The 22,052-nt window shown below is 37.4% G+C and overlaps 6 protein-coding genes across 9 annotated transcripts; 3 read left to right on the top strand and 3 right to left on the bottom strand.

Moving 5' to 3' along the window:
* Positions 1-202: 202 nt before the first annotated feature.
* On the bottom strand, positions 203-1,530 carry LOC127255022 (zinc finger protein CONSTANS-LIKE 3-like). Its single transcript, XM_051280433.1, has 2 exons — positions 878-1,530; positions 203-765 (listed from the first exon to the last, which is right to left on the bottom strand). The coding sequence occupies exons 1-2, from the start codon at positions 1,325-1,327 to the stop codon at positions 547-549; spliced, it is 669 nt and encodes a 222-aa protein (XP_051136390.1). The 5' UTR covers positions 1,328-1,530; the 3' UTR covers positions 203-546.
* A 1,050-nt stretch (positions 1,531-2,580) lies between these two features.
* On the bottom strand, positions 2,581-6,694 carry LOC127254337 (protein FAR1-RELATED SEQUENCE 9). 4 transcript variants are annotated; one of them, XM_051279400.1, is made up of 4 exons: positions 6,381-6,694; positions 6,076-6,120; positions 4,037-5,525; positions 2,581-3,063 (listed from the first exon to the last, which is right to left on the bottom strand). In XM_051279400.1, the coding sequence occupies exons 3-4, from the start codon at positions 5,510-5,512 to the stop codon at positions 2,896-2,898; spliced, it is 1,644 nt and encodes a 547-aa protein (XP_051135357.1). In that variant the 5' UTR covers positions 5,513-5,525; positions 6,076-6,120; positions 6,381-6,694; the 3' UTR covers positions 2,581-2,895. The 4 variants fall into 4 exon arrangements, with proteins under 4 accessions (XP_051135357.1, XP_051135355.1, XP_051135356.1 ...); XM_051279398.1 differs by having other exon boundaries at positions 6,417-6,694; XM_051279399.1 differs by lacking the exon at positions 6,076-6,120.
* Positions 6,695-6,722: 28 nt separating this feature from the next.
* LOC127254338 (transcription factor efuD-like) lies at positions 6,723-12,675 on the top strand. The gene is made up of 11 exons (XM_051279402.1): positions 6,723-7,010; positions 7,179-7,273; positions 7,361-7,483; positions 7,601-7,721; positions 8,410-8,538; positions 9,185-9,294; positions 9,390-9,573; positions 10,733-10,921; positions 11,231-11,461; positions 11,624-11,804; positions 12,305-12,675. Exons 2-11 carry the CDS (start codon positions 7,248-7,250, stop codon positions 12,400-12,402), a joined length of 1,392 nt encoding a protein of 463 aa, XP_051135359.1. The 5' UTR covers positions 6,723-7,010; positions 7,179-7,247; the 3' UTR covers positions 12,403-12,675.
* Positions 12,676-14,215: 1,540 nt separating this feature from the next.
* Positions 14,216-15,075, top strand: LOC127254916 (uncharacterized). Its single transcript, XM_051280264.1, has 2 exons — positions 14,216-14,637; positions 14,816-15,075. The coding sequence occupies exons 1-2, from the start codon at positions 14,306-14,308 to the stop codon at positions 14,865-14,867; spliced, it is 384 nt and encodes a 127-aa protein (XP_051136221.1). The 5' UTR covers positions 14,216-14,305; the 3' UTR covers positions 14,868-15,075.
* A 455-nt stretch (positions 15,076-15,530) lies between these two features.
* On the top strand, positions 15,531-17,437 carry LOC127254915 (transcription factor LRL2). The gene has a single exon (XM_051280263.1). The coding sequence runs from the start codon at positions 16,051-16,053 to the stop codon at positions 16,831-16,833; it is 783 nt and encodes a 260-aa protein (XP_051136220.1). The 5' UTR covers positions 15,531-16,050; the 3' UTR covers positions 16,834-17,437.
* A 151-nt stretch (positions 17,438-17,588) lies between these two features.
* Positions 17,589-20,806, bottom strand: LOC127254456 (formin-like protein 3). Its single transcript, XM_051279547.1, has 7 exons — positions 20,508-20,806; positions 19,889-20,360; positions 19,230-19,797; positions 18,943-19,145; positions 18,632-18,867; positions 17,776-18,547; positions 17,589-17,689 (listed from the first exon to the last, which is right to left on the bottom strand). Exons 1-7 carry the CDS (start codon positions 20,616-20,618, stop codon positions 17,589-17,591), a joined length of 2,463 nt encoding a protein of 820 aa, XP_051135504.1. The 5' UTR covers positions 20,619-20,806.
* Between the last annotated feature and the right edge of the window lie 1,246 nt (positions 20,807-22,052).

Raw genomic sequence — 22,052 nt, 5'->3', positions numbered from 1 at the left:
ATTTTAATTCTTTCACTACATTATTATGGCTTTTATTATGAAAATATATAGTCATGTTTTATTCAAGTAAATATAGCTTTAATTCATAGTACAAAAAACATGACTCATTTTTCTCTCTAAATACCTCTACATATTTACAAATATTATGAAATTGTTATGACGGGAGTGAATAAATATAGTTCAACAGAAAAAAGATACATGATGCTCTTCGATGATAATATTGATAAAATGAGAGAAAATAAAAATCGTATTCTGTGTATATATACCACATTTCTAAATTCATGGAAAATTTTAGCAGATCAATCTATTGACCGAGACAAAAAAAAAAAAAAAGATAAAATACTTGAGGAGAACAGTAGCATGAACACACTCATACAAATGGCTAATGTTTGTGAACCCCAAGGAATCACACACTGATGAATAATCCTAATCGTAAATCCAATCTTGAAATTTAGCAGTCCTTAATTACTTTGTCAGAGAAGGATTTCGATCCTCAAAATCTAGCTGCTACTACTGCGTTTTCCACGGAGGGTTTTGAGAACGTACTTATTCAGTTATTTCACCACCACTCGAATCCGTTTGGCCCCGGTGGAATCTTTGCAGCTGATCTGCCAAGTCCGATTCATGCGCGTCGACCCGAACCTGCTCCGTTTTTAGATTTTTTCTCAACATCGGTGACAGAAGCGCGTGGGAGAAACTCGCCGCCGAGAGCGACGGCGAAGGAGTGCAGATGTTAGGACGAGATGAAGAATTGCTTAGAACTTCCTGTCATTATAACCGCAATCGAAACCGATCATTCTCGATTCTCGAATTAATAATACTAAAACATTTTTTCCTATTTTCAAAAAGTTAAAGGAGGAAGGATTTAAGATCGTACATCGGAGAAAGAACACGAAGAACAACTCCCGATTCTCCGTCGCTTCATCGAACTCCCCGCGTCTCCGCCGCTCACGGAATCCTCATCGCTCGAACTACTCTCCGGCGCTGGCGGCGGCGACCACGGCACTACCTGATTCTCTCCAACCACCTCCTCATCCACCGCTGCGTCCTCTGCTTCCTCATCAATTTCAACGCCTCTTCTACCATCAACGCACCGCTCGCACACCGCGAAGGTAGGTCTCAACTTTGCACCGTTCGCGGACCACGGCGTCGGAGATTTGCACACTTGACAAAGGAGGTTCCTCGAATGCCGCGCCACCAGGAAGTTGGCGGAGTGCACTCTGGCATCGCAGTTCCAGCACAGACGCGCCTGGTCCGATTCGCAGAGTATCCGCGCCTTTCCTTTGCACAATTCGCACCGCTTCCCCATATTTCTTCCACCGCACATCAAACAGTAGGACTCTCCTCCAAATTCTGCACACTAAACAAACTTCCGATTGCAAAAAACGAGAGGAAACAAATTCTTTTGTGGAAATCAACAAGGAAAACGGTTTTCCCGGTCAGGTGAGAGAGAGAACGAGAGAGAAAAGGAAAGAATAAAAAGGATAGGGAACCGAACAGAAGAGAGAAGAAAGCGGAAGCAATTAGTTTAATTCAACTTGCAGTCAACCACCATAAAACAACCACATGCTCATCTGAAATTACTAAACTACCCTCTCAGTCTTCCACCCAGCTAAATCTGCTTTTTATTTTATTTTTTAATCAAATAAAAAATCTTCCTGCTCCTACATAGTTATAAAAAAAATACAAAGTTGATTCTAATTATTTTTAAACCTTTCAATTTAAATTCATAAATTTACATAATTTAAAAAATATATATATGTTTGTTACTTCTTAAATATTTAACTAATCTATAATATACATTCGATAGTATTATCTGTAGGGGCAAAGTGGGAATTTCATAGAAGGAAGTGAGCATGGGAGATATTCTTGGGCGGTGGGGATGTGTGGGCGTCGAAACGACAGCGTATTGAGGAAGCGGGGGGTGAATGGTGAGGGAGGGCGCCAGATGTCGGAATACCAGGAAACACACTATGCGGCAGATATTTTGATTGGTTGGTGGCCACGTGGCAGATCGAGGGCCGCTGTCGCCTGATTTTTTGATCCTCTGACGTGGCTGATAACGAAGGTGTCAGTCACGCGGCGCGCACCTGATCACCATGATTCCTAGCCGGTACTGTAGGGGGGGGTGGTTCTGTCATTTCAGCTATACCTTCGTTTGTGGAATTTATTGCACCGACATGATTGGAGGATTATTTAATTAGTGATGATTATTTTAAATTACCTATTAATGAATTGCCTTTCGGTGTATGTTTCTCTCCACACAATATCAATAATGTAGTAGTAGTTTATATTTTAAATACTAACAATATTATTTTAAGTAAAATTTTAGTCCACTTGCTTTTTAAAAATGGTTGCCATTTTATTTATTATTAATTTTTTTTATAATAAATTGAAACATTATAAAATATATTTTGAAAATACAAGTATAATGTTAGCGGTATAAGAAAAACAACCAAATTCAAGGCGACAAGGATTAGTATAAAATAATAGCGAAGTTTAGAATTGAACTAAACTTTATATTATGCACCAACAACTCTACTCAAAGAGAGACAAATTCAATGCAATTCAAAACAAATGTAGAAATCATTGAAAGAGAATGACATTATTTTGGACTACTATTATTCATTCATTTTTAATTTTTTGTAACAATTTCATCTAAAACTAGGAACTTCACATTTGGACTATCAAATACAACTCACAGTTTCTGACTTTGTTTCCAATACATAAGAAAGACTTAGACAACACAAAGAATATCTTCCAATGCCATCTAAAATTGCCCCACTCCACTAACCATAATCTTATATCTATTCTCATCATCGTGATCAAACACCAAGGCTTAAATTTTGCATAAAACTAAATGAACAAGGCATCAAAGGAGAGCTAAACTTACCGTTAGTCTTTCAGCGAAAGTCTTGCATTTTGGACTTTTACAGAGAGTTTCAGTTTCTGATCTTCCGTGTCCCGGAAAAGTGCTAATAGGATTGCACGATACACTTCACACTTTTGATTAGTTCGTTCCAGCTCATTAGCTAGCTCGCGAATTTTCTTCTCCTTCTCATCCTGCAAATTTGATTCAGCAGGATTACCACCAATCTTGACGTTTAAACTTGAATGTACATTCAATCGATCTTCATACAAGGTGAAAGACCATACATAATGAATGCTAAATGGCACGGATTTGATTACTAACTACATGTATATATTTGTGGAAATTAGCTAAAACAAATGCATGTGAATTCAGTGTTGACCTTACTGTGTCTTACAGTTTCCATAACTGACAACAGAAGCAAACATGTATGGGAGGTTGATAAAATTATTAGTTGAAGTATATATGCAATTTGCATTTATTGATTTAATCCCTCATTTCTCATCCATCAGGAAATTAAACATCGCCAAAACAATAAATGTGCAAATGCACGTTATCAACTATGTGTGTGTGTCTAGTACATGGAACATTCCATGATTCCTCATATGATTTCTGGAAGCCAACATTAACATCCCAATCTATAATTTTTTCTAGAAACTTGTTCAATAATGGTTGGATTTCAAATAACAGAAAATAAAAAATTCAATAACTATCGGTTATTGTTCTATAAAACAAAATGAAGGATGCAAACCTAGATGATAATTCCCAAAGCCTCAATATGTTTCATCTGACTACCATGAAATTTTCAATGTAAACTGCCAGCTGTAATAATATCTTGCTTCCCAAGATTTTTTTTTATGGCACTTGCATTATGAACATATTCCATGTTAGATTTTTGGCCAAAGCAATACTAATTGTAACTCCTACAAACTATATTCTTCAAGAAATTCAACGCAAACACAGCTTTGTAGCTCAAGTGAATTAACACTTTGATAGAATTAATCCACAAGTAATACTGCTTACCGCCCTTCATTTCATTTGATAGAAAATCAAGATCATTGGAACAACCAGAACAAAATATCTTCAATCCCATCAGGAAAATCAATAGTGAATGATATACCTATTTGGCCAATATAACAACAAGGAATGAAAGTCCAAAGTATCTACCTTGGATACATGTGATGAAGATTGATTCTCGGTTGAACTCATCTCCAGATTTCCTCCATTTGCTTCGCTAGTTGCCTGTGCATTTTCAGAATTTTTGCTCTTTGCAGCTGCAACTTGTCTCGTAGCCTCATGCAGTGCACTCATTGCCACATTGTAAACATGTATAGATTTGGCACCTTCTTCAACAAACTTCAAAGCCTCTTGCCGTAAAGCCTCCTGGTAGTTGCTGGGCAACCCAACAGTTGATTCGGTGGTGGATTCTACACCACTTGCCTTAGCGTTTCTTGTCCAGCGCTTGAGAACATACTCAGAAGGAAGCATAAGGACATTTTTGGCTCGAAACACGGAGAGTATATGTCGACAAATGATGCCTGAAAACTCAAACATTCGACAACTACATGTAGCTTTCATCTCGAACGCATTGAACCTAACAATGTGTGCTTTGTGCTCTTCACCAAATTTGGCTACCCTATATGTTGTCACTGAACCAGAATCATCTAATATGGTAGCAGGATTAGCAAGAGTTTCAACCAATTCTCCTTGAAATTTCATGAATATCCTTCTAGTATACAGGTTAGCAGCCTGCTTTTCCATAGGGGAAGGTGTCTTCAGAACTGGTATAGTATTAGATGTATCAAAGTCTTCCTTCAGCTCCTTTCCATGCCAAGTAGAAACAATCTTTTCATATTGTTTAATTAATAGCTGTATGTTGGTGGGAGTGGTACTTGAAAACCCAGTAAAGAACAAACCTAAGGCATCACTGCACTCTGATGTGGATAGTTCCCCAAAAAACACATCTCTCAAATAAACAGGAACCCACTGATCACGAATGTTATACAGCGAGATAAGCCATTCATTATCCATCAAGAAATATCTACCCCAGAGTGTAGCCCAAGAAGACTCAAACTCCTCAACTGTTTCAGCTTCATTGACGCACTTCTTGAACTCAAAATCAAAAGCTGGATTTTCTTGATACACATTAGCCAACTTCTCCTGTGTCTGTCTGAATATGCTCCATCTACAGAACCGATTCCGTGAGTCTGGGAAAACTTGTGCCACAGCCATCTGAATAAGCCGATCAGGGTCACTAGTGATTGAGACAGGACCATGTCCAGACATTGCCCGAAGCCATGTTTGGAGAAGCCAAATGAAAGTGTTCTCAGATTCATTCAGAAGCAATGCACAGCCAAACAGGACAGGCTGAGCATGATGGTTTATGCCTGTGAATATTACAAATGGTATCTTAGACCGGTTTGTCCTATAAGATGTATCAACTCTAACAGAGTCCCCAAAATGGCTGTAGTTTGCCCGGGAAATTGCATCAGCCCAAAAGAAATTTCCACTGTGCTCATTATCAGCCTCGATTGCATAAAAGAAACCTGGATTCTCACCCTGCATTCTTTTTAGATACTCGATCAAATATTGAACCCCAGGCCCGAGGCTTCTCTGCCTCTGAGGCACATTATTCTTTTGCATCTATGTTGGACAGCTGTAACAAAAATCTAAACTAAATTAACAATTACCCCACCCTAAATCACATAATAAATTGGGAAATATAGATTCGTTGCAATTGATTCCCAGTGACACAGTTGGCACATACAGCAATTAAATTATGGGGCGAAAAATAGAAACGCCACAGCATAAAGATTTACATTCCACGGCTTATTGGTTGAAAAAACTACATTAAACAAAATAACATTGATGAAAATAGAACCAACAGTAAATCACATACAAATCCCTGATTACACGACATGCGTTTATGATATACTGTAGCACGTTCTCTGATCTGATCCCTAGAGAAAATTGGCTTATAAATAAGCAAAATTACAAGAGAAATGTGGCAATGTGAATGTCACTATACAAAGATTCAGAGTTTATGGCACAATGCTTGCACACACGATAAAACTTACAACCACCCATTAAACTCAAGAAATTCTAACATAATCATCAGGAGATCAAAGTTACAGCAATAAAGTTATAATGGAATGAAACGATATCGACACGGAAATCAATGGTTAACTCAAATTTAAGCAGCTCACCACATAAATTCGGAAATACAGCCAAAAAGTGGTCTCAACCGTTCCCTGAGATTCAACTGAGCTAATTAACAAAAAATGGAAATGCTGCAATTCGAAGATTTACGGACCATGGTTTGTTGCTTGAACGTGAGTAAAAATAGTAATTAAACAAACTCGATTGTTTTGTAACATAACCGCCAAAAGGCAAAATCAAAGAAACGTCACGAAAGATTTGAAGTATAGCAACGCAAAAATCACATAAAATCTATGGTTAGGTCAAATTGCGGCACACAATCGGATTTAAAGTAACTGGGAATCGAATTTACACATATACGAAGAGAAGAGTCGATTCAGCCAAGTACCGATGTATACGAACAAGAAGCCGTCGAACAATTGCCGGAGGATCGCCGGGAGTCTTGAGTCAGTGAAAGTACATTCACTGGATGGAGCGGTACTAATGTAACATCTCATCTATTTTCATGGATCAAAGTCAAATTGTCTGTCAAACATGCCAATCTCAAATGGGTCGGACTCGTTTTGCCCTAGGCCCACAGTAGCCCATTCGTACAGACCGACCCGACCCGACCCGGAGATATACTCGATGGAAGTCAGGTACGTTCAATTCAATCAAACCAGATTTAAGGCGTTGCCATTGTAAGTGAGACTAGCCGCGTGATAGTAGATCGAGAAAGGATTTCCCTGTGGGTTTAGGATTGAGCTTCCAAGAAACCAAATTGCGATAGGATCGTGGGAGGATCCGCGGTTAGAGTTGAAACGATTCATTGTTCCGTTGCGATTTTCGCATCGTCATATTGGCTAAAAACCCGTAAATATCACGAATCGGTGGTCGGCGTTGATCTGCATCTGCGATTCCGTTGGCCTGATTACCTTAGCTATTTTGGACTAAGAACTATTCCTGGGGAAGTAAAGTAAAGAAGTTTCGTGTTGTTGATTTGGTATTGTTGTTTGGTCTTATTTTTGGGATTCCTCATTGACATTAATATGAGAATTATTCGCGCTTACTCTGACGAAGGCAATAAAACAATATAAGGAGAATCCTGAATTTGCTGTAGTATTTACTTTTATTGATGTTGAAATTCATTTGGGATTGGTTTGTATTGTAGGTGATCCACTAAAGCATTATTACGAAGCAGTGGCTTAAGTTCAAATTTGTTGTTCTTGAAAGCTTGAAAATGGCTAGCATTGATCCATTTAATCGGTAACGTTTTATTTCTCTTGATGAAGCATTGAACTTTCAGCCTTGTTGATTATTTGTTCAATTAGTTTGATTAACATATGTGAATAGCTTGGTGAAACTTGCGGCGAGGGCATTCTATGATGACATAAGTACTAAAGGTGAAAACCAAGCTAAGGCTGGGAAAAGTGACAACAGGGGAATTGCAGTGGTTATTCTTGATGCTCTTACTAGGTAATTATGATTTTAAGGGAACAATAAACATTAACTGTATCGTTGGAAGTGGTTAATTCAACCTTTTGAGTTTGTTTTCAACCTTTCTTCATTTTATATACATTAACTTTGTTGCAGACGACAATGGGTTAGGGAAGAAGATTTGGCTAAAGACTTGAAACTTCATACTAAGCAGCTTCGTCGGGCTTTGAGACTCTTTGAAGAAGAAAAGCTTGTCACTCGTGATCACCGCAAGGAGGTTTAAATTTCTGGTTCATTCTTGTGGCCTATATCTTTGCCTCTTTTCTCTGTTGTTGTTTCTAGAGATTGATTTGTATTTTTGTATACATTAATGACTAAACTTCAATTAGTATTTTTCAAGAATGATCAAATTTGATAGTTTCTGTTTGTTGATCTAGAGTATAAGCTTTGCAAGGTTGTGTTGTATCTATTATTGGTATTGTCCACTCATTTTGTTCACGGAAGGTCACACCCTTCTATGTAAAAAAGGACACTGAATGGAAATGTGGAGTTTGAACTTAGGGTTAAGGAAGGATTTATAATTTATTCTTGCATGCATTGAGATGACAATTTTTTTTTTTTTCTCTGAAATAGGAATGCTTTTTAAAACTGTTTAACAAGATAAAACTTCAACATTGAGAACTGCAATCCTAAAATGGACATTTGCTCTTATAAAACATGCCTCTAGTTGTTGTAGGGTATGGAAATATGTTCTCTAATTATTTTTCCATTGAAATGTGCAATATCATCCTATCTTTGTATTTTTTGTTAATGTCTTTTTCTTTATCACCTTCTATGTTCTTATATTACAGGTAATGTGTTTATTAGGAGATGGGATATGTCGTAAAACCTAACTCATTGTCCCCTTCTAGTTCTTCCTGATTATCTCATTTTTTTCATTCCTTCAATGGTATTTTCTTTCGCAGTCCTCCAAAGGTGCGAAAATTTACAATGCTGCTGTGGCTGCCACGGTTGATGGTCATGTAACTGGAAGAGAAGGTGATGAAAAGCTTAAAATGCACACACAGTCGTACTGTTGCCTGGATTATGCGCAGGTTCGTAATTTCCTTGTTCTCTATAAGTAGAAGATTTGTTGTGGTAACTGATGGTAGGCATCAGAGTAGATTTTTTCAGGCACTTACTTAGAGGTGATATTAACTAAAGTCAATATAATTTGACACCTTTTCTAGTACACTCCTTTAATTTGGATATGGACAAGATGGAATAGATGGTTTAGAGTGGAAATTAATTGGACTTGTAGAATATTTTTTGGAAATGAGCAAGATGTAACACATAGTGAAAGAAAATACTATGGTGTGGTACATATTTTCTTTCATGATTCAACACTAATTTCTTTTTCACAACCCACCATATTTCTAAAAGACTGTATATGATATACCAGCCATAATCATCTATGGTTTGGTACATTGAATCACGAATTCTTTTTCAATTCAACTTGTCAAAAAAGAATTTGCTGATTTTGAGATGATATTCTACTATGAGGTATAGATGTCAGTGTGTTGTCAGGATCATAGATTCCTTTATCTGTATTTTTTTTATATTCTAGCATTTGACCGAATGGTTGTAGTGCATCTCATCATCTATCTAGCTTAGGTGACTGTGAATGTTGCTTTGTTTGTAGTGACTATCATAAAACTTTCTAAATTTCTTGTGAACTAACTGTTCCGGTTTCTATTGCAGATATATGATGTGGTGAGGTACAGAATACATCGCATGAGAAAAAAACTGAAGGATGGACTGGAGAGCAGAAACACAATTCAGGAATATGCATGCCCAAGCTGCAGCAGGAGGTCTTTGTTCCTCTCATTTTTTATTTTTTTTTGTTCTCTCTTCTTTAGTCTTTTCTGTGTCAATGAATTAAAGTTTTGGGTGACGTGCATTTCAGATATACTGCTCTTGATGCACTTCGGTTGATCTCCCCAAGTGATGAATACTTTCACTGTGAAAGATGTGATAGTATCCTTGTGGCTGAGAGTGACCAGTTAGGTGGTCAGGAATTGAGAGATGGAGATGATAACTCAAGCAGACGTCACCATGATAAAGTGAAAACAATGCTAAATAAGATGGAGGTTTGTCCTCTCTTTAAACACCTTTATGTTGAAATTTAATAACCATCCATCTCCATTATGCAAAATAATACTCAGAAATTTTTGCAAATTAGTTAATGATGACAAATGTTTCAATCTTCTCATTTTATTTTCTTAAACATGTCATACAGATGTATAATTTCCATTACCTGAAGCTATTGCTGCTTCTCGAATGTTCCGTTGTTTTGTGTCTTTGACTTCCTTTGATTTTGATCACTTCTAAATATTCAAATGAGACAGAAATTTCATAAAACCTGAATAGAAGAAATTATAGTTATCAAGAAAGCTAGAATACTTCCTGGGATGAATAATGTTTAAATATATAATGGCTAGGTAGTTTAGCAAGATGAGAATTAAGCTGACCATTTGTTGGTTCGGGCAATTGTAGGTTTTTTTTTTCCACAATGGTGTTAATATATGTGCACTCATTAGGTCTCCCTGTTTTCCCTGCAACCTATCATGGAGAATAATATATAGGCCTTTTTATGCACATATAGTTTATTTATGTTCTCTTGTATGAGTGTGTATAAGTCACAGCTGGACTCTGCTATTTCCACTTACCTGTTAATATGCCAACCCTTGTTATGTTAGACTACTTGTGAGATTGTGGTTCTGTAGTGGGAAATTTTTCGCAATGGGCGAAAGCCTGACGGAAACTCGGTGACAGTGGTCATATATTATTGGCTATGCGTTTGAGTAGAAATTAGTGTGCTGCTAGCTGCTTTTCTTCCATGGTTTTTCTTTGGGTATTCTATGCACTCCAATCCCCCACCCCACCAACCTAACCTTGAAAAAATAAAATTTTATAAATAGTAGTACGAAGAAAAGAAAGAAAAAATAACCTGCCCAATGCCCATTTGTTATTAGATGTTTAACTTTTATCTTAGTGGATATGTTGTGTGTGGATTATATGGTACGGATATGAAATTTTGTTGTGGTTGTTTATAAATTTTTCAACTTTTTAAATGAAGTTGATTGAATTCCCTTTTATTTTTTATTTTTTTCCGGTTAAATTGAAGAGCATTGAATTCAAACATTAGTCTCTTTTTACCCCCAAGATCCTTTTGAGACTGGAAGTTTACTTGTTTGTCTTGCAATCATTTGCATCTTTACTAACCTTTGAGAACTTGATGGAATACAGGAACAGCTAAAACCACTGATGGATCAAATAGCAAGAGTTAAGGATTTGCCTGCTCCTGAATTTGGAAGCCTTCAAGCTTGGGAACTTCGGGCAAATGCTGCTGGCCGAGTTACAAGTGGAGATTTTAATTCCAATGACCCTTCGAAATCATTGCATGGAACTCCCATGCCTTATGTCGGGGAGACGAAGGTTACCTACCTAGAAGCAATGATTTTTTTTTTTTTTTTATTGTCTTTTGTTTTCCGATAATGGAAGATTATGATCTTGGGTAATCATAAAACATAGGTTAAATATTAAAGACTGGCATTGAGCTTTGATTATTTATGAATTAAATATGAAAATTTATCTGCATATATTCTAAGATTGGCATGATTCTTTCATGAATATACCTAATCACTCTCTAGTTGGTAAGAGGAATTGAATGAATTTTTATAACGGTCCATTCAGTCTGTTAAGGAAATTATGTTGCTTTTGAATCTTACTGCATATACCTGGCAGGTTGAAGTTGCATTTTCTGGTTCTGGTGACGGAGGGGAAGATGTAAAACCAAACACAAATGAACCCATGAAGGTGCTACCTCCATGGATGATTAAGCAAGGAATGGTTCTTACGAAAGAACAACGTGGAGAGACAAAGCCTGAGTTAAACATGGGCAGTACATCAAAATCTTCAGCGCATTCTGATGACAAGAAGTCCACAGTCGTAAATGAGGATTCAAAAACTATACAGGTTTATTTGAGGGCTTTTCAAAATTTCCCAAGACTTTTTCTTTTGGTCAATATATATATACACACATATATATAATATCAGTGTATATATGTATTTATATCTCTGTATTTTATATCCCCTTTGACAAACTATTCATTTGCCATTCTACACTTTGTTTTGTAGGATGAATACTATAAGGCTTATTATGCTGCTCTGCTTAAGCGCCAACAAGAAGCTGTCAAGCAGGAGCAGGGGTTGCCTAACAACCCAATTGATACAAACTCGCAGCGTCAGGTTGGCATGAAGTCAAAACGTGAAGATGATGATGAGGACGATGATGTTTGGGAGGAGGGCTCTTCTATAGGTAAATCCCTTTGTTTAACCACCCTCCTATCTCTTACTTTTTTTCACCCAGTTCTTAATATTACTGTAGTATAATAGTTAAGAGGGGTAATTAGCTTCCGGGGGTTCTCTATAAGTTGGAGAAACCTTACAGAAATGAATTTCCTCAGTAAGCCATTACACAATATGACAGTTACCTAAGGACATTTCATAGTAACAAATACCAAACTTATACTTGAATCCCAGACCGTGTGAACTAGTTAAGCAAAAATTTTGGCTTTTGTTTCAAATTTGATCATGCTGAATAGTCAATTCTGAAGTAGCTTGTTAAAAGCGAGGAAGGAGTTAAACAGGTTGACCACAATTCAATGCTTGACTCGAAAAGCACCCGACCAAGCTTGAGTAATTCAAACTCAAGTTTTAACTTGAAGCTCATTCACATAACAATGAATCATATAAAAGGGACTAGCCAATTTTATTTGGTATGGCGCTTAACTGTCTATGAATTATGCTTTATTGCAGGCAACACGTCGGCAGCACAGTTTAAGGTTAATGACTTGAATGTAGAAGCAGCAGCTTCTGGTGATGATGAAGATGAAAACGATTGGGAGGATGGGTAACTGGCCGAGTTTAGCTGTTCTTGGAACTTGTACTTCTCACGGGGTTTGTTCTTGGTGAAGAAAGGTAATTTACTCTTCTTGAACGCTGATTGATTCCATTCCATTCCATTCTATTATAGCGGTGTGTGTTGTTTCTTGCAGTCGAGTTTGTTGGGAATCACTTGATTTTTAATTTTTGTTCATACACATATATACAAACATTTTTTACTGTACAAGGGAAGGATTGGTAAAGTTTTGAGTCTTCTTGGGTATTTTAGATTTGAGTTTTTTAAATTGAAATAGATGTTTTGTATGGCATTGTACTAGTATAATAGTATTGAATAACAATTAGGCATTGGAGTGCATTTTTAATATAATAATAAATATTTTACAGTAAATGCCTATGGTGTAAGTGTGTAATATATTGATTTTATAAATATTTACAAATAATATATTCAGTGTGTCTAAGTATGGTCAATATTTTGTATGAGATCATTATTATTTTTGAATACGATATATGTTTTCTAAAAATAAATATTAAATTGATAGTTGGATCAAATCCATATAAATACTTTACCCAAAATTTATAATCTACTTTTTAAAATAAAATTTAGACTTAACCAGAATGTTGATAATTTGTTGGAACCAACTTTTTGGATTAAAGATAAAGAGCCAAATGATTAATTTATCCACCAATTAACAAGGAGCACTTTATTTTTCTTTTAATAATAAAGTAATAAAAAGGACATCGAAAGCTACTACTCAACATTATTCTAATTTTGTATTGGATGCATTGAATTTAAATGATTTGTTAAGAAAATAAAATAAATCACCACTAAAGGTCGCAATCTTTCTTCTATTATTAAAAAAATAAACCTGTTGTTCTTGATATTTGTAACAGCGTGACGAATAAAGATTATAGGCCATAATATGTGAAAAAAAAATATACACACACACACACAAACGTTAAAATTTAGTACAGCCAAGGACTTGAAAAGGGGAAATGTATTTGTTATTTATTTATTTTAAAAATGAGATATGCTAAATCATATTGCCTTGATAGTTCTTTATTTCCTTTTTCTTTTTTACAATTAATAGATAACATGAAATTTTCATGCCAACAGTGTTTATTTCAATTTCCAAATACGTGTAAAATTGGATAAAATTTATTAGGTACTATTTCATTTTAGAATAAAATATATACAATTACTATTATTCGTTGAAATTAAAATTCAGGTCATAGTATTATCATACACTGTACGGCTTGGTTCAAACAGATGTTTAGATAAAGAATTTTGGAATTTAAATATGTTTTCAAAAAAAAATAAAATCAAGTATTTGATTAATATTTTGTAAACAAAAAACTAATTAATATTTTATTTATTATTCTTTTTGAAAAAAAAAATGATTTTAGTAATTGTATCAAAACCACTATATGCAAACGGACCGTAATATTTGTTACAACGATTTTAACGTGAATATATATATACACGTTTGATTATTTCAGAGTTTTAATTAAAAAATAATTTTAATCATACGTTGACAAACAATATTATAATGTGATGGATGGCCAGTTACAGTTAGTTACCTTTAAAAATTGGATATAGTTAATTTGCTGGTGGCTTAAAGATTTACAATTTGAAAAGGCAACGCCTGGGACTACAACTCCCGAACCAACCATTACCGTAGATAATATTATAAGAACGCTGTAGATTTATCTAGAAAATAGGCCGGGAGTCTTTTAATTGAATGTTGAGATGACAGCTGTCATTTATTTATTTGCGGGCGTTACTTGAAAACCTGTAACCGGCGGCTGATTCATAAACCATTAGCCGATATAAAGCCACAAAAGCCGCTCTGTATATATGATAAAAACAAATCTGCAGGCAGTAACTGAAGAACAAAAATAACAGCAAAATAGCAGATGAAGTTTTTCTCTGAATTAGGATCGTGTTGCGGAAGCGCGGCCGCCACTCCGGAGACGGAGGCTGCCAATCGTGGCAGCCAGGCTGTGGATCGGAGCCGCGCAGGCGGAGAGAGGAGAAGGCTTGCGAGATCGAGATCCAGCGGTAGCACGGCCGCTCCGTGGGTACCGAAGCTTTCTGCGATTTCAGAGGACTTCCCGATGACATCGGCGCATCGAACCGACGCGGATCAATTGAATGCCGGAGACGATGAGCGGAAGCGGTTGGTGAAATCGAAATCAAAGCCGAAGGCTGTAATTGCGCCAATGTTTGGTCAAGGAGATGACTACTGGTGAATGGTTATTGCTTTTGAGTAATGAAATGTTTTGATCTGAATTTTTTAAATTATTATATTTAGTTTTTGATTGAATCAAGTTTTGAATCGACATCTTGCTTCGATTCTTCCAAGTAAATACAAATCAAATTCGTTTTTGAAGATATCAACATTTTAATTGTGGATGTGATTTCAGGAAGTCTACTCCAGCGCTACCTGCTTTTTCTCCAATGTGGTATGGTTTCTGAATTCATAAACTTCTTGTGGATATTGTACAGTATAAGGTAACTATAGATATTTTCCTATATTTATCATTTTTCTTGAAGCAATTGCAACTATGTCTTTCTTTTTTTCTTAATAATTTTAAGCCTTAGATTATTAATAGTGTATATACATGTATGTGTGCTGATATCGGAAATTAAATTATTGTGTGATTGATGATGATATGTTAAATTATATCAGTAAAATTTCTACGTGTAGAAAGTAATTCATGGTGTAACTATAGATTGGTAACTAAATGACAATTTCTCAAAATACTCTCCTATTAAATTCGGAGGACCTTCTTATATACATATTCACCAAACAAAAAAAGTTGAAGATTAAATTGATGCCCTGGTTTAGTGAATAAATTTCATTTTAATTTTTTAGATAATGAGACCGAGACATAATTTTTTGAAGTTATTGTTATTTGTTGATTAAATAAAAGCTCTATTTAAGTATACATTTTAAATTGTAGAGATTTTTGTTTTGTTTATGTTTTTAAAGATAAATTTTCAATATTCAAGCTTATTTAAAATATATATATATATTATAGAATATTAAATCAAAATATTACTTAAACAAAAATTTAAATTAATATTTTGTTTCAAATTTATTTTAAACTACATTAAACAAATTTATTACCAATTTGTCTAACCTATTTCCTTCTAACATTAAAATAATATTAAACATTTTAAATCCAAAACAGGGGAGTAATATATACGGATTTAATAGTTAAAACATGATTTATATCCAAAAACATACCTCATCCTCACTGCATAATCCACGTGCATCCATCCTCTTACGGTGGCTTCCCAAATTACCCTTAGAAGTGGACTCTTCATTAAGCAGACCCTCATTCGATATTGAGGTTATAAATGTAAATTCGACACCTGCATTTTTGTCCTATTCCAGTTCAATACCGTACACTTCTATTTGTTCCCCGACAATCTCGTCAGACCTATCAAAATCCTCATCCGACGGCCAAAAATACACAACTCAGCGACGTCGTTTTTGCTACCTGCACGAAAACGGCCAACGTACAGACATAGCCGTCAGATTCCGCGCAGCGACACCTGTCATCCTCTCATCCTTCGCCACGTGTTCCCCTCGCGGCTTTTATATATACAAGATACAGACGAAATTTATCCACTCTAGCTCGTTCCCGGAGCAATGGACAATGACTTTCAGTTGCAGGTGCAGCCGCAGCTCCACGGCGTCGAATCCTCTTCCGCCGTCGACGAGGCTTACATCAACGGCGTCTGCGCCGGACTCAGCTTCCGCTCCTTGCTTGCCTACGGTTCCTACGAACCGGCGGCGGAAGCACCGAATCCTCTCAAAATGCCGAAAACCGAACCTAACTCCGCCATCGGAGACGGTTATTCCACCAGCGTTCTTCCGTACAATTTCTTCTCCGAAGCGGCGGCGTCGTCGTCGTCGTCTTCGCACCATCTCCAGCTTCCGAGCCTACTTTCTCTCGAGCTACCTCCGACCGCCGCCGTCGCGGCGGATTCACCAGTTCTAAACCCTAGGGCTGGAATCGGAAAGCAGCGGCGGCGGATAAAACAGCAGAGGCTTAGCGATAAGACGCGGTGCTTGCAAAAGCTACTCCCCTGGGATGAAAAAATGGACATGGCGACCGTACTGGAGGAGGCGTACAAGTACATCCGGTTTCTCCAGGCGCAGGTTAGCGTACTCCAGTCAATGCCTTGCGAGACCGCTTCCGCCTCGTCGGCGGCGGCAACAAGCGGTGGCGGCGGCGGCGTGGATCTCGGGAGATTGAACAGGCAGCAGCTGCTGCAGGTGGTGGTGAACTCTCCGGTGGCTCAATCGCAGCTGTATTCGAAAGGCTGCTGCGTTTACTCAGTGGAGCAGATAGTTACGCTGAAGAAGAAGCAGGCTATGCATCAACAAGTGCTCTTGAGTAATTCGTCTAACCCTAATTCCTTCTTCTGAAAGGTATTACGTACGTACTAGCTCTTCCTCCTTTATGTCAGTCAGTCGCCACTTTCTTGATGAACTATATATATATATTAGGAGCAACTCAGTTTTTTTGTTATGAACTTAATTAATTAATTAATGCTCCTAGGGTTTTGAATTAACTGTGAATACTAGTGTGGCGGAACTCATCTTGCCATACGTGTTTTGACTTGGAATCTAAACAATGCTTTAATATTTTTAACAAAGTAATTGGTTTGTGCATTGGTTGCAAACATGAACATACACGAGAAGGACCCATTCTCGATTTAATTTATTTATCGATTATATTGGACCTAATTTTGATAATAGAAGATCAACTTTGCCTTGGTCCTCTCCTCACCATATTGTGGAAGTTGCTTTGCTTCTCATATCTCAACAAATTATTATGCACATAGCCAATAGAAATATAACACCATTTCAATCCATATAGAATCGTATATGGAGCTATTGAAATCGAAATCACAACTTCAGTCTTCCACAATTGTTTTGTCTTTTTTCAACTTTTTTATTTCAATGCAGCCAGGATAACTTTTTTTACAAAACTCCAACTCAAACTCAAACTCGAGTGTGAAGCTTAGCCAAAGTAAAATTAATCAAATTAGATTTGAAAAAGCTCAAAACTTAACACAGACTCGATTTGTTTGCAACCTTTATATATACTACAACTGGATTTAATTTAGAGATTTAGCAAGTTAGGCATACCATAGGTAGGTAGGGATAAAGTGATGAGCCTAATTATGTTCATCATCGGAGCTGAATCCATCATCCTTCTGCTTCTCCCTCATCAATGGAAATAACTGTTTGCGGATATCCGATGAAGATTCAGAACAATCTGCCATGAAGACATTAATGGTAGTTAACTTGAACTCACTTCACTACATATGAAAGAATCATGTTCATTACTAAATTTTCAAAAACCTGAATCTTGACCATTAGGCGAGGCAGATGGTGACGAGGAAGATGGAGCCTTGTCCTTAGCCGTCTTCGAAAAATCCTTGCAAGCATTGTCCAGCATTTGTAAGAAATCTCGAACAATCACAAATAGGTGCGGCGCATCATCCTTGGAAGACTTTCCATGAAAATAGTCTCTTGTGCTCCTCACCAAACTCATAATCCTTTTCTCCTCTGCAACCAGCCATTCCATATCCGATCCCACTTCATTGATTGCATTAGTAACAGCCTCCCGGAAGTGATCATCGCATCCTTTGACACTTTTCATCTCTTTTTCAACAAACTCCTTTGTTTTGGCGAGGGTTCGATTGAGGTTCGACACTGTCTCTGTTAGAGCCTGTGCATCAATGATAGAGGCCTTTTTTACATCCTCAAGCTCGTGGCTGAGCCCAGAGACCACTTGAAGCCCGAGGTTCCGATGGTATTCTTCAGTTTCTTGCAAAGAATCGTCATCGCCACTGCTGCTGATGCTGTCTGAACTCGATGATGCACTTTGGCGCTCTTTCAATCTTCGAGCAGCTCTCACACCTTCCGACCGGACTATTTCCAAAATGACAAAGTGCAGTAGAGTTGTCTTTCCATCTACTCCTTTCACATCTGATAGTTTCAAGAGTGTGTCGAGCTTGAAGGCTGTAGCGCCCCCACGGTACGTGCCGTCGTTCATTCGATTACCCGTTTTAAGAACAGCTTCCAAGAGTTTCAAGAAGAGTCTGCTGTTTGTGAGCTCATTGCAGGCAACCTGAACAGAGGAATTGCAAAACTTAGAGAAAGAAGAAAAGGAAAAGGAAAATGTATCTGCTAGAAAGAGAAGCAATTTAGGAACCTCTAATGTTGATAAGGACTCTTTGAGGGAAGGAAACTCCTCATCGAATGTGGTGAAGAATAACACCACTTCCAAACGTTTGTAGGCGAATGGGATATCGACCAGGGCCTTGAGAAACCTCTCGGCCGGGCCGAGTTGAGAAAGCTCACCATTATATAACTTCAGCTTTAGTTCTTCATCGGTTGTCGGCGCCATCTTCAACAAAGTCTGGACTAGCTCTGGCTGGAGCTCATGACCTGATCAAAGTGCATACATACAAACACTCTTTATCAATAAACTAAACCATGCGATAATTAAGCATATATATATACCTTCTTTGAGGGCATCGCAGACTTGTTCGGTTGTGACATTCAATGCCTTTAGAAGGATCGCCAAGTTTTGTGATTTCTTGGGATCGATGATCTGAACGTATTGTGGTGTATTGTCGAATGCAGGTGAGTCTTTCTTCTTCTCATTCTTGTTCATATCCGCTGCGAAATATCCAAAGAGTGTTTCCATCATCTCCTCATTGAATCTACAAGTTCAAAGAACAGGAAAGAAAATGTCAATCAAAACAAAGGTCTAGCTAACACACACCACTGTATAGATAGCTACTTACTGGAATGATCCATCACGAATATTATCCCAAACCATGGAATGATCGGGGTTCGCAAGAACTTTGTCCCAAAACAATGGCTTCAATTTGGTTTTTGGAGGTCTTGATCTACCAGGGGATCCACCGCCTAAAGAAGAACGCCGACGATGGTGTTCAGGAGCTGATGGTATTCCATTTTGAGGTGGATTTGGAGGATGTCGACCCATTTTAGGAGGTGGCGGTGCAGCAGGAGCAGCAGGAGACTTCACAGGAGGCAGTGGTGGTGGTGGTCCTGGAGGTGGGTTGGGTGGTGGAGGAGAAGTTTTCTTTCCGGGAGGAATTGGCAATGCTGCTTCGGGAGAAGTTCTCTTTCCGGGAGGAATTGGCAATGCTGCTTTGGTATTTCTTGCAGATTCTGCTGTAGCTTCCATCTTCTGAGGTCCAGCTTGTGGAAGATCATAGTTAGCTTCCATCGTCTGAGGTCCAACTTGAGGAAGATCATGGTTAGCATCCAATGAACTGCCGGTGTTCGATGCAACTTCGATAGCTTCACTCTTGGAATTGTCAATGATGATACGAGACTTCTTCGGACCTGAGTGTTAATCATAAACCTTTATGAGGAATGAAACAGTAGAACTGAAAGAATCTGTACATTGAAACCTCAACCACGACGTTGAACATACTTGTTGAAGCATCACTCGAGCTGAAGTCGAGAAGAGGCTTCTCGTCTCTTACCCCACCTTTCGACCCTTCCTTCGAGCTCTTAACACAGAGAACTAACAGTATAGCTATGACAACAAGTCCAAGAACTATAATTAAAATCAGAGTGATCATAAGATACTTCTGTACATCTTTGTTTGTTTGTGAAGGTTCCTTTGATGTTGAGAGAGATTGATCGGCAGCCTTATCCAAGGACATCAGAGTTGGAGATGGAGAGGGTGCAAAAATGTTTCCTCCAGGTGTTGGCGACAATGAAGGACTCGGAGACGAAGCAGAATCTGCAGATGTAGTTCGAAGTATGCTCCATGTATGCTGGCCGTGCAAATACCTTCTTGGAGTTGTAGCAGAAGTTTCAGTCGCCTTTTCGAGCTTATTCGAACAAGACTCTTTCACTTCTGTTAATGCTTTCAATGGAAGTCCCTCTCTCTCAGCCTGCTGAGAATGATGGAATCTAACTATTTAGGAAAATCAATCAAGCTCATCCATGGATGCTTTTACTGAAAAAATGAATGCAAGCTTAGCAATCGAAAGAGAAGGTCAGTTTTCCATGAAAGAGATGAATCAACCTCCGAATTGTCTTACCAAATCATTTTCCAGAATGCTCTGCTTCGCTAATTTTCTATTCCCTTCCGAATAATCCGCTGCGAAGACGGAGAAAAGAGCAACGAGAAACACGGCAAGTCTTTTGTCCATGGCGTCTCAAACATTCGTCGGCGCCTCCTCCTTCAAAGAATCAACACACATAGCCATATTTGTGGCTATGTATGTAATGTATATATCTATGCACAGCACAGCACTGCACAGCACAGAACAACAATCAAATATTGATCGATCGATTTTTGAGCAGTCTTCACTGCAATTCCCCTAACCCTAAATCAACTCCTACCTTCAAAATTAAACAACTCGGTAACCCTTGGTTTACCTCCGAGAAGCACACGGATATTATTGATAATCCTCTGGTGTTAATTTCTGAATTCCTTCTCCTCCTTCAACCTCCAAAATTCCCAAAGCAATCGTTCAAACGCCAAAATCTGACCCCCAAAATTAGGCCTCCGATGCAATTCAATGTTTAGCAAACTAAATACCCCGAGGCGAGACCTTTCAAACGAAAAAAAAAAAGAATAAGATTAAAGTACCCTTGTTCAGAAATGGAGCTTGAAAACACCGAAGTTTTTTAACAGAATCTCCAAATGGGGTACTCCAATCTCTTTCGGATTATGAAATCCGTAAAATTTTCGTTTGGGGGTCAGATTTTGGGAATTTCTGTGGAGAGTTTTGTTTGTTGCAATGGTGCATGCTTTTCGGAAGCGGGGAAAGCTTGAATCGAACTCCAATGGAGGAGGCGCGCTGAGTGGATCTTGGTTCATCAAGGGCCCTCCGATCCGGACCGCATGTCGCACTGACGGTGAGGATTTTCTGGATCTGAGGTCCATGGAGTATCTGGTCATCCATTTTTTATGGGATTTTCATGAAGCTACCCTAAAATATTTTAGCGGGATGGTGACGATCATTTCAAAAACAACACAACATCCCCTACATTTTAAATTTTAATACATGTGTTAAATCAACAATGGCTCCAATTCACATTTTAAGGAAATTATGTATGTTATATAAAAGTAATAAATATGTATAATATATTTTCTTCGTTTCAATACAATAGTTTTATTTATATTTTTGTCAGTCTTATCTTTATAAATAATCATATCACTATAGAACTACCTTTATTTTTTAATTATTATTACATAATTGTCACTACTTTTTACACTGATACGCTCACAAGTGAAAAAAAATCTTACCGTACTTTTTATCTACTACAAATATAATATCAATATTTTTTAAATTTCGCATCAAATACAACTCAAATTATAATTGTGGAACGATAGGAGTATTATTTTTAAAAATATATATATATATATTAAAGTTAAACCATATAGATTGTTCAGTGGGATATATATATATATATTATATCTTCCTGTTAAATACTTGGTGTGTTCGGTTGAAAGATTTGGACAAAATCTCACTATTCATCCAAAATTTTCTCCCCAAAAATATCAAATCAAATACCTATTTTTTATTTTTTATATTATACTAAAAATTAATTTTACATTCAAAACATCACATCATCAC

The sequence above is a fragment of the Andrographis paniculata genome, unplaced genomic scaffold (assembly GCF_009805555.1).
Source record: "Andrographis paniculata isolate CXL003 unplaced genomic scaffold, ASM980555v1 Contig52END, whole genome shotgun sequence".
Classification (NCBI taxonomy): Eukaryota; Viridiplantae; Streptophyta; class Magnoliopsida; order Lamiales; family Acanthaceae; genus Andrographis; species Andrographis paniculata.
Note: the sequence above shows the minus strand (reverse complement) of the source record. Positions and strands in the feature narration are given on the sequence as shown.

Bases quoted from the DNA above. Each gene is read 5' to 3' on its own strand.
- LOC127255022 (XM_051280433.1), bottom strand. From the start codon at position 1,327: ATGTGCGGTGGAAGAAATATGGGGAAGCGGTGCGAATTGTGCAAAGGA. The intron at 766-877 runs GTACGATCTTAA...TTATAATGACAG, and splicing joins CTTCGTGTTCTTTCTCCGAT to GAAGTTCTAAGCAATTCTTC.
- LOC127254337 (XM_051279400.1), bottom strand. From the start codon at position 5,512: ATGCAAAAGAATAATGTGCCTCAGAGGCAGAGAAGCCTCGGGCCTGGG. The intron at 3,064-4,036 runs GTAGATACTTTG...TCAAATTTGCAG, and splicing joins CTTCATCACATGTATCCAAG to GATGAGAAGGAGAAGAAAAT.
- LOC127254338 (XM_051279402.1), top strand. From the start codon at position 7,248: ATGGCTAGCATTGATCCATTTAATCG. The intron at 10,922-11,230 runs GTTACCTACCTA...TATACCTGGCAG, and splicing joins CTTATGTCGGGGAGACGAAG to GTTGAAGTTGCATTTTCTGG. The intron at 11,462-11,623 runs GTTTATTTGAGG...TTTGTTTTGTAG, and splicing joins AGGATTCAAAAACTATACAG to GATGAATACTATAAGGCTTA.
- LOC127254916 (XM_051280264.1), top strand. From the start codon at position 14,306: ATGAAGTTTTTCTCTGAATTAGGATCGTGTTGCGGAAGCGCGGCCGCC. The intron at 14,638-14,815 runs GTGAATGGTTAT...ATGTGATTTCAG, and splicing joins GGTCAAGGAGATGACTACTG to GAAGTCTACTCCAGCGCTAC.
- LOC127254915 (XM_051280263.1), top strand. From the start codon at position 16,051: ATGGACAATGACTTTCAGTTGCAGGTGCAGCCGCAGCTCCACGGCGTC.
- LOC127254456 (XM_051279547.1), bottom strand. From the start codon at position 20,618: ATGGACAAAAGACTTGCCGTGTTTCTCGTTGCTCTTTTCTCCGTCTTC. The intron at 19,798-19,888 runs GTATGTTCAACG...ATTAACACTCAG, and splicing joins CTCGAGTGATGCTTCAACAA to GTCCGAAGAAGTCTCGTATC. The intron at 18,868-18,942 runs GTATATATATAT...CACTTTGATCAG, and splicing joins CTGCGATGCCCTCAAAGAAG to GTCATGAGCTCCAGCCAGAG.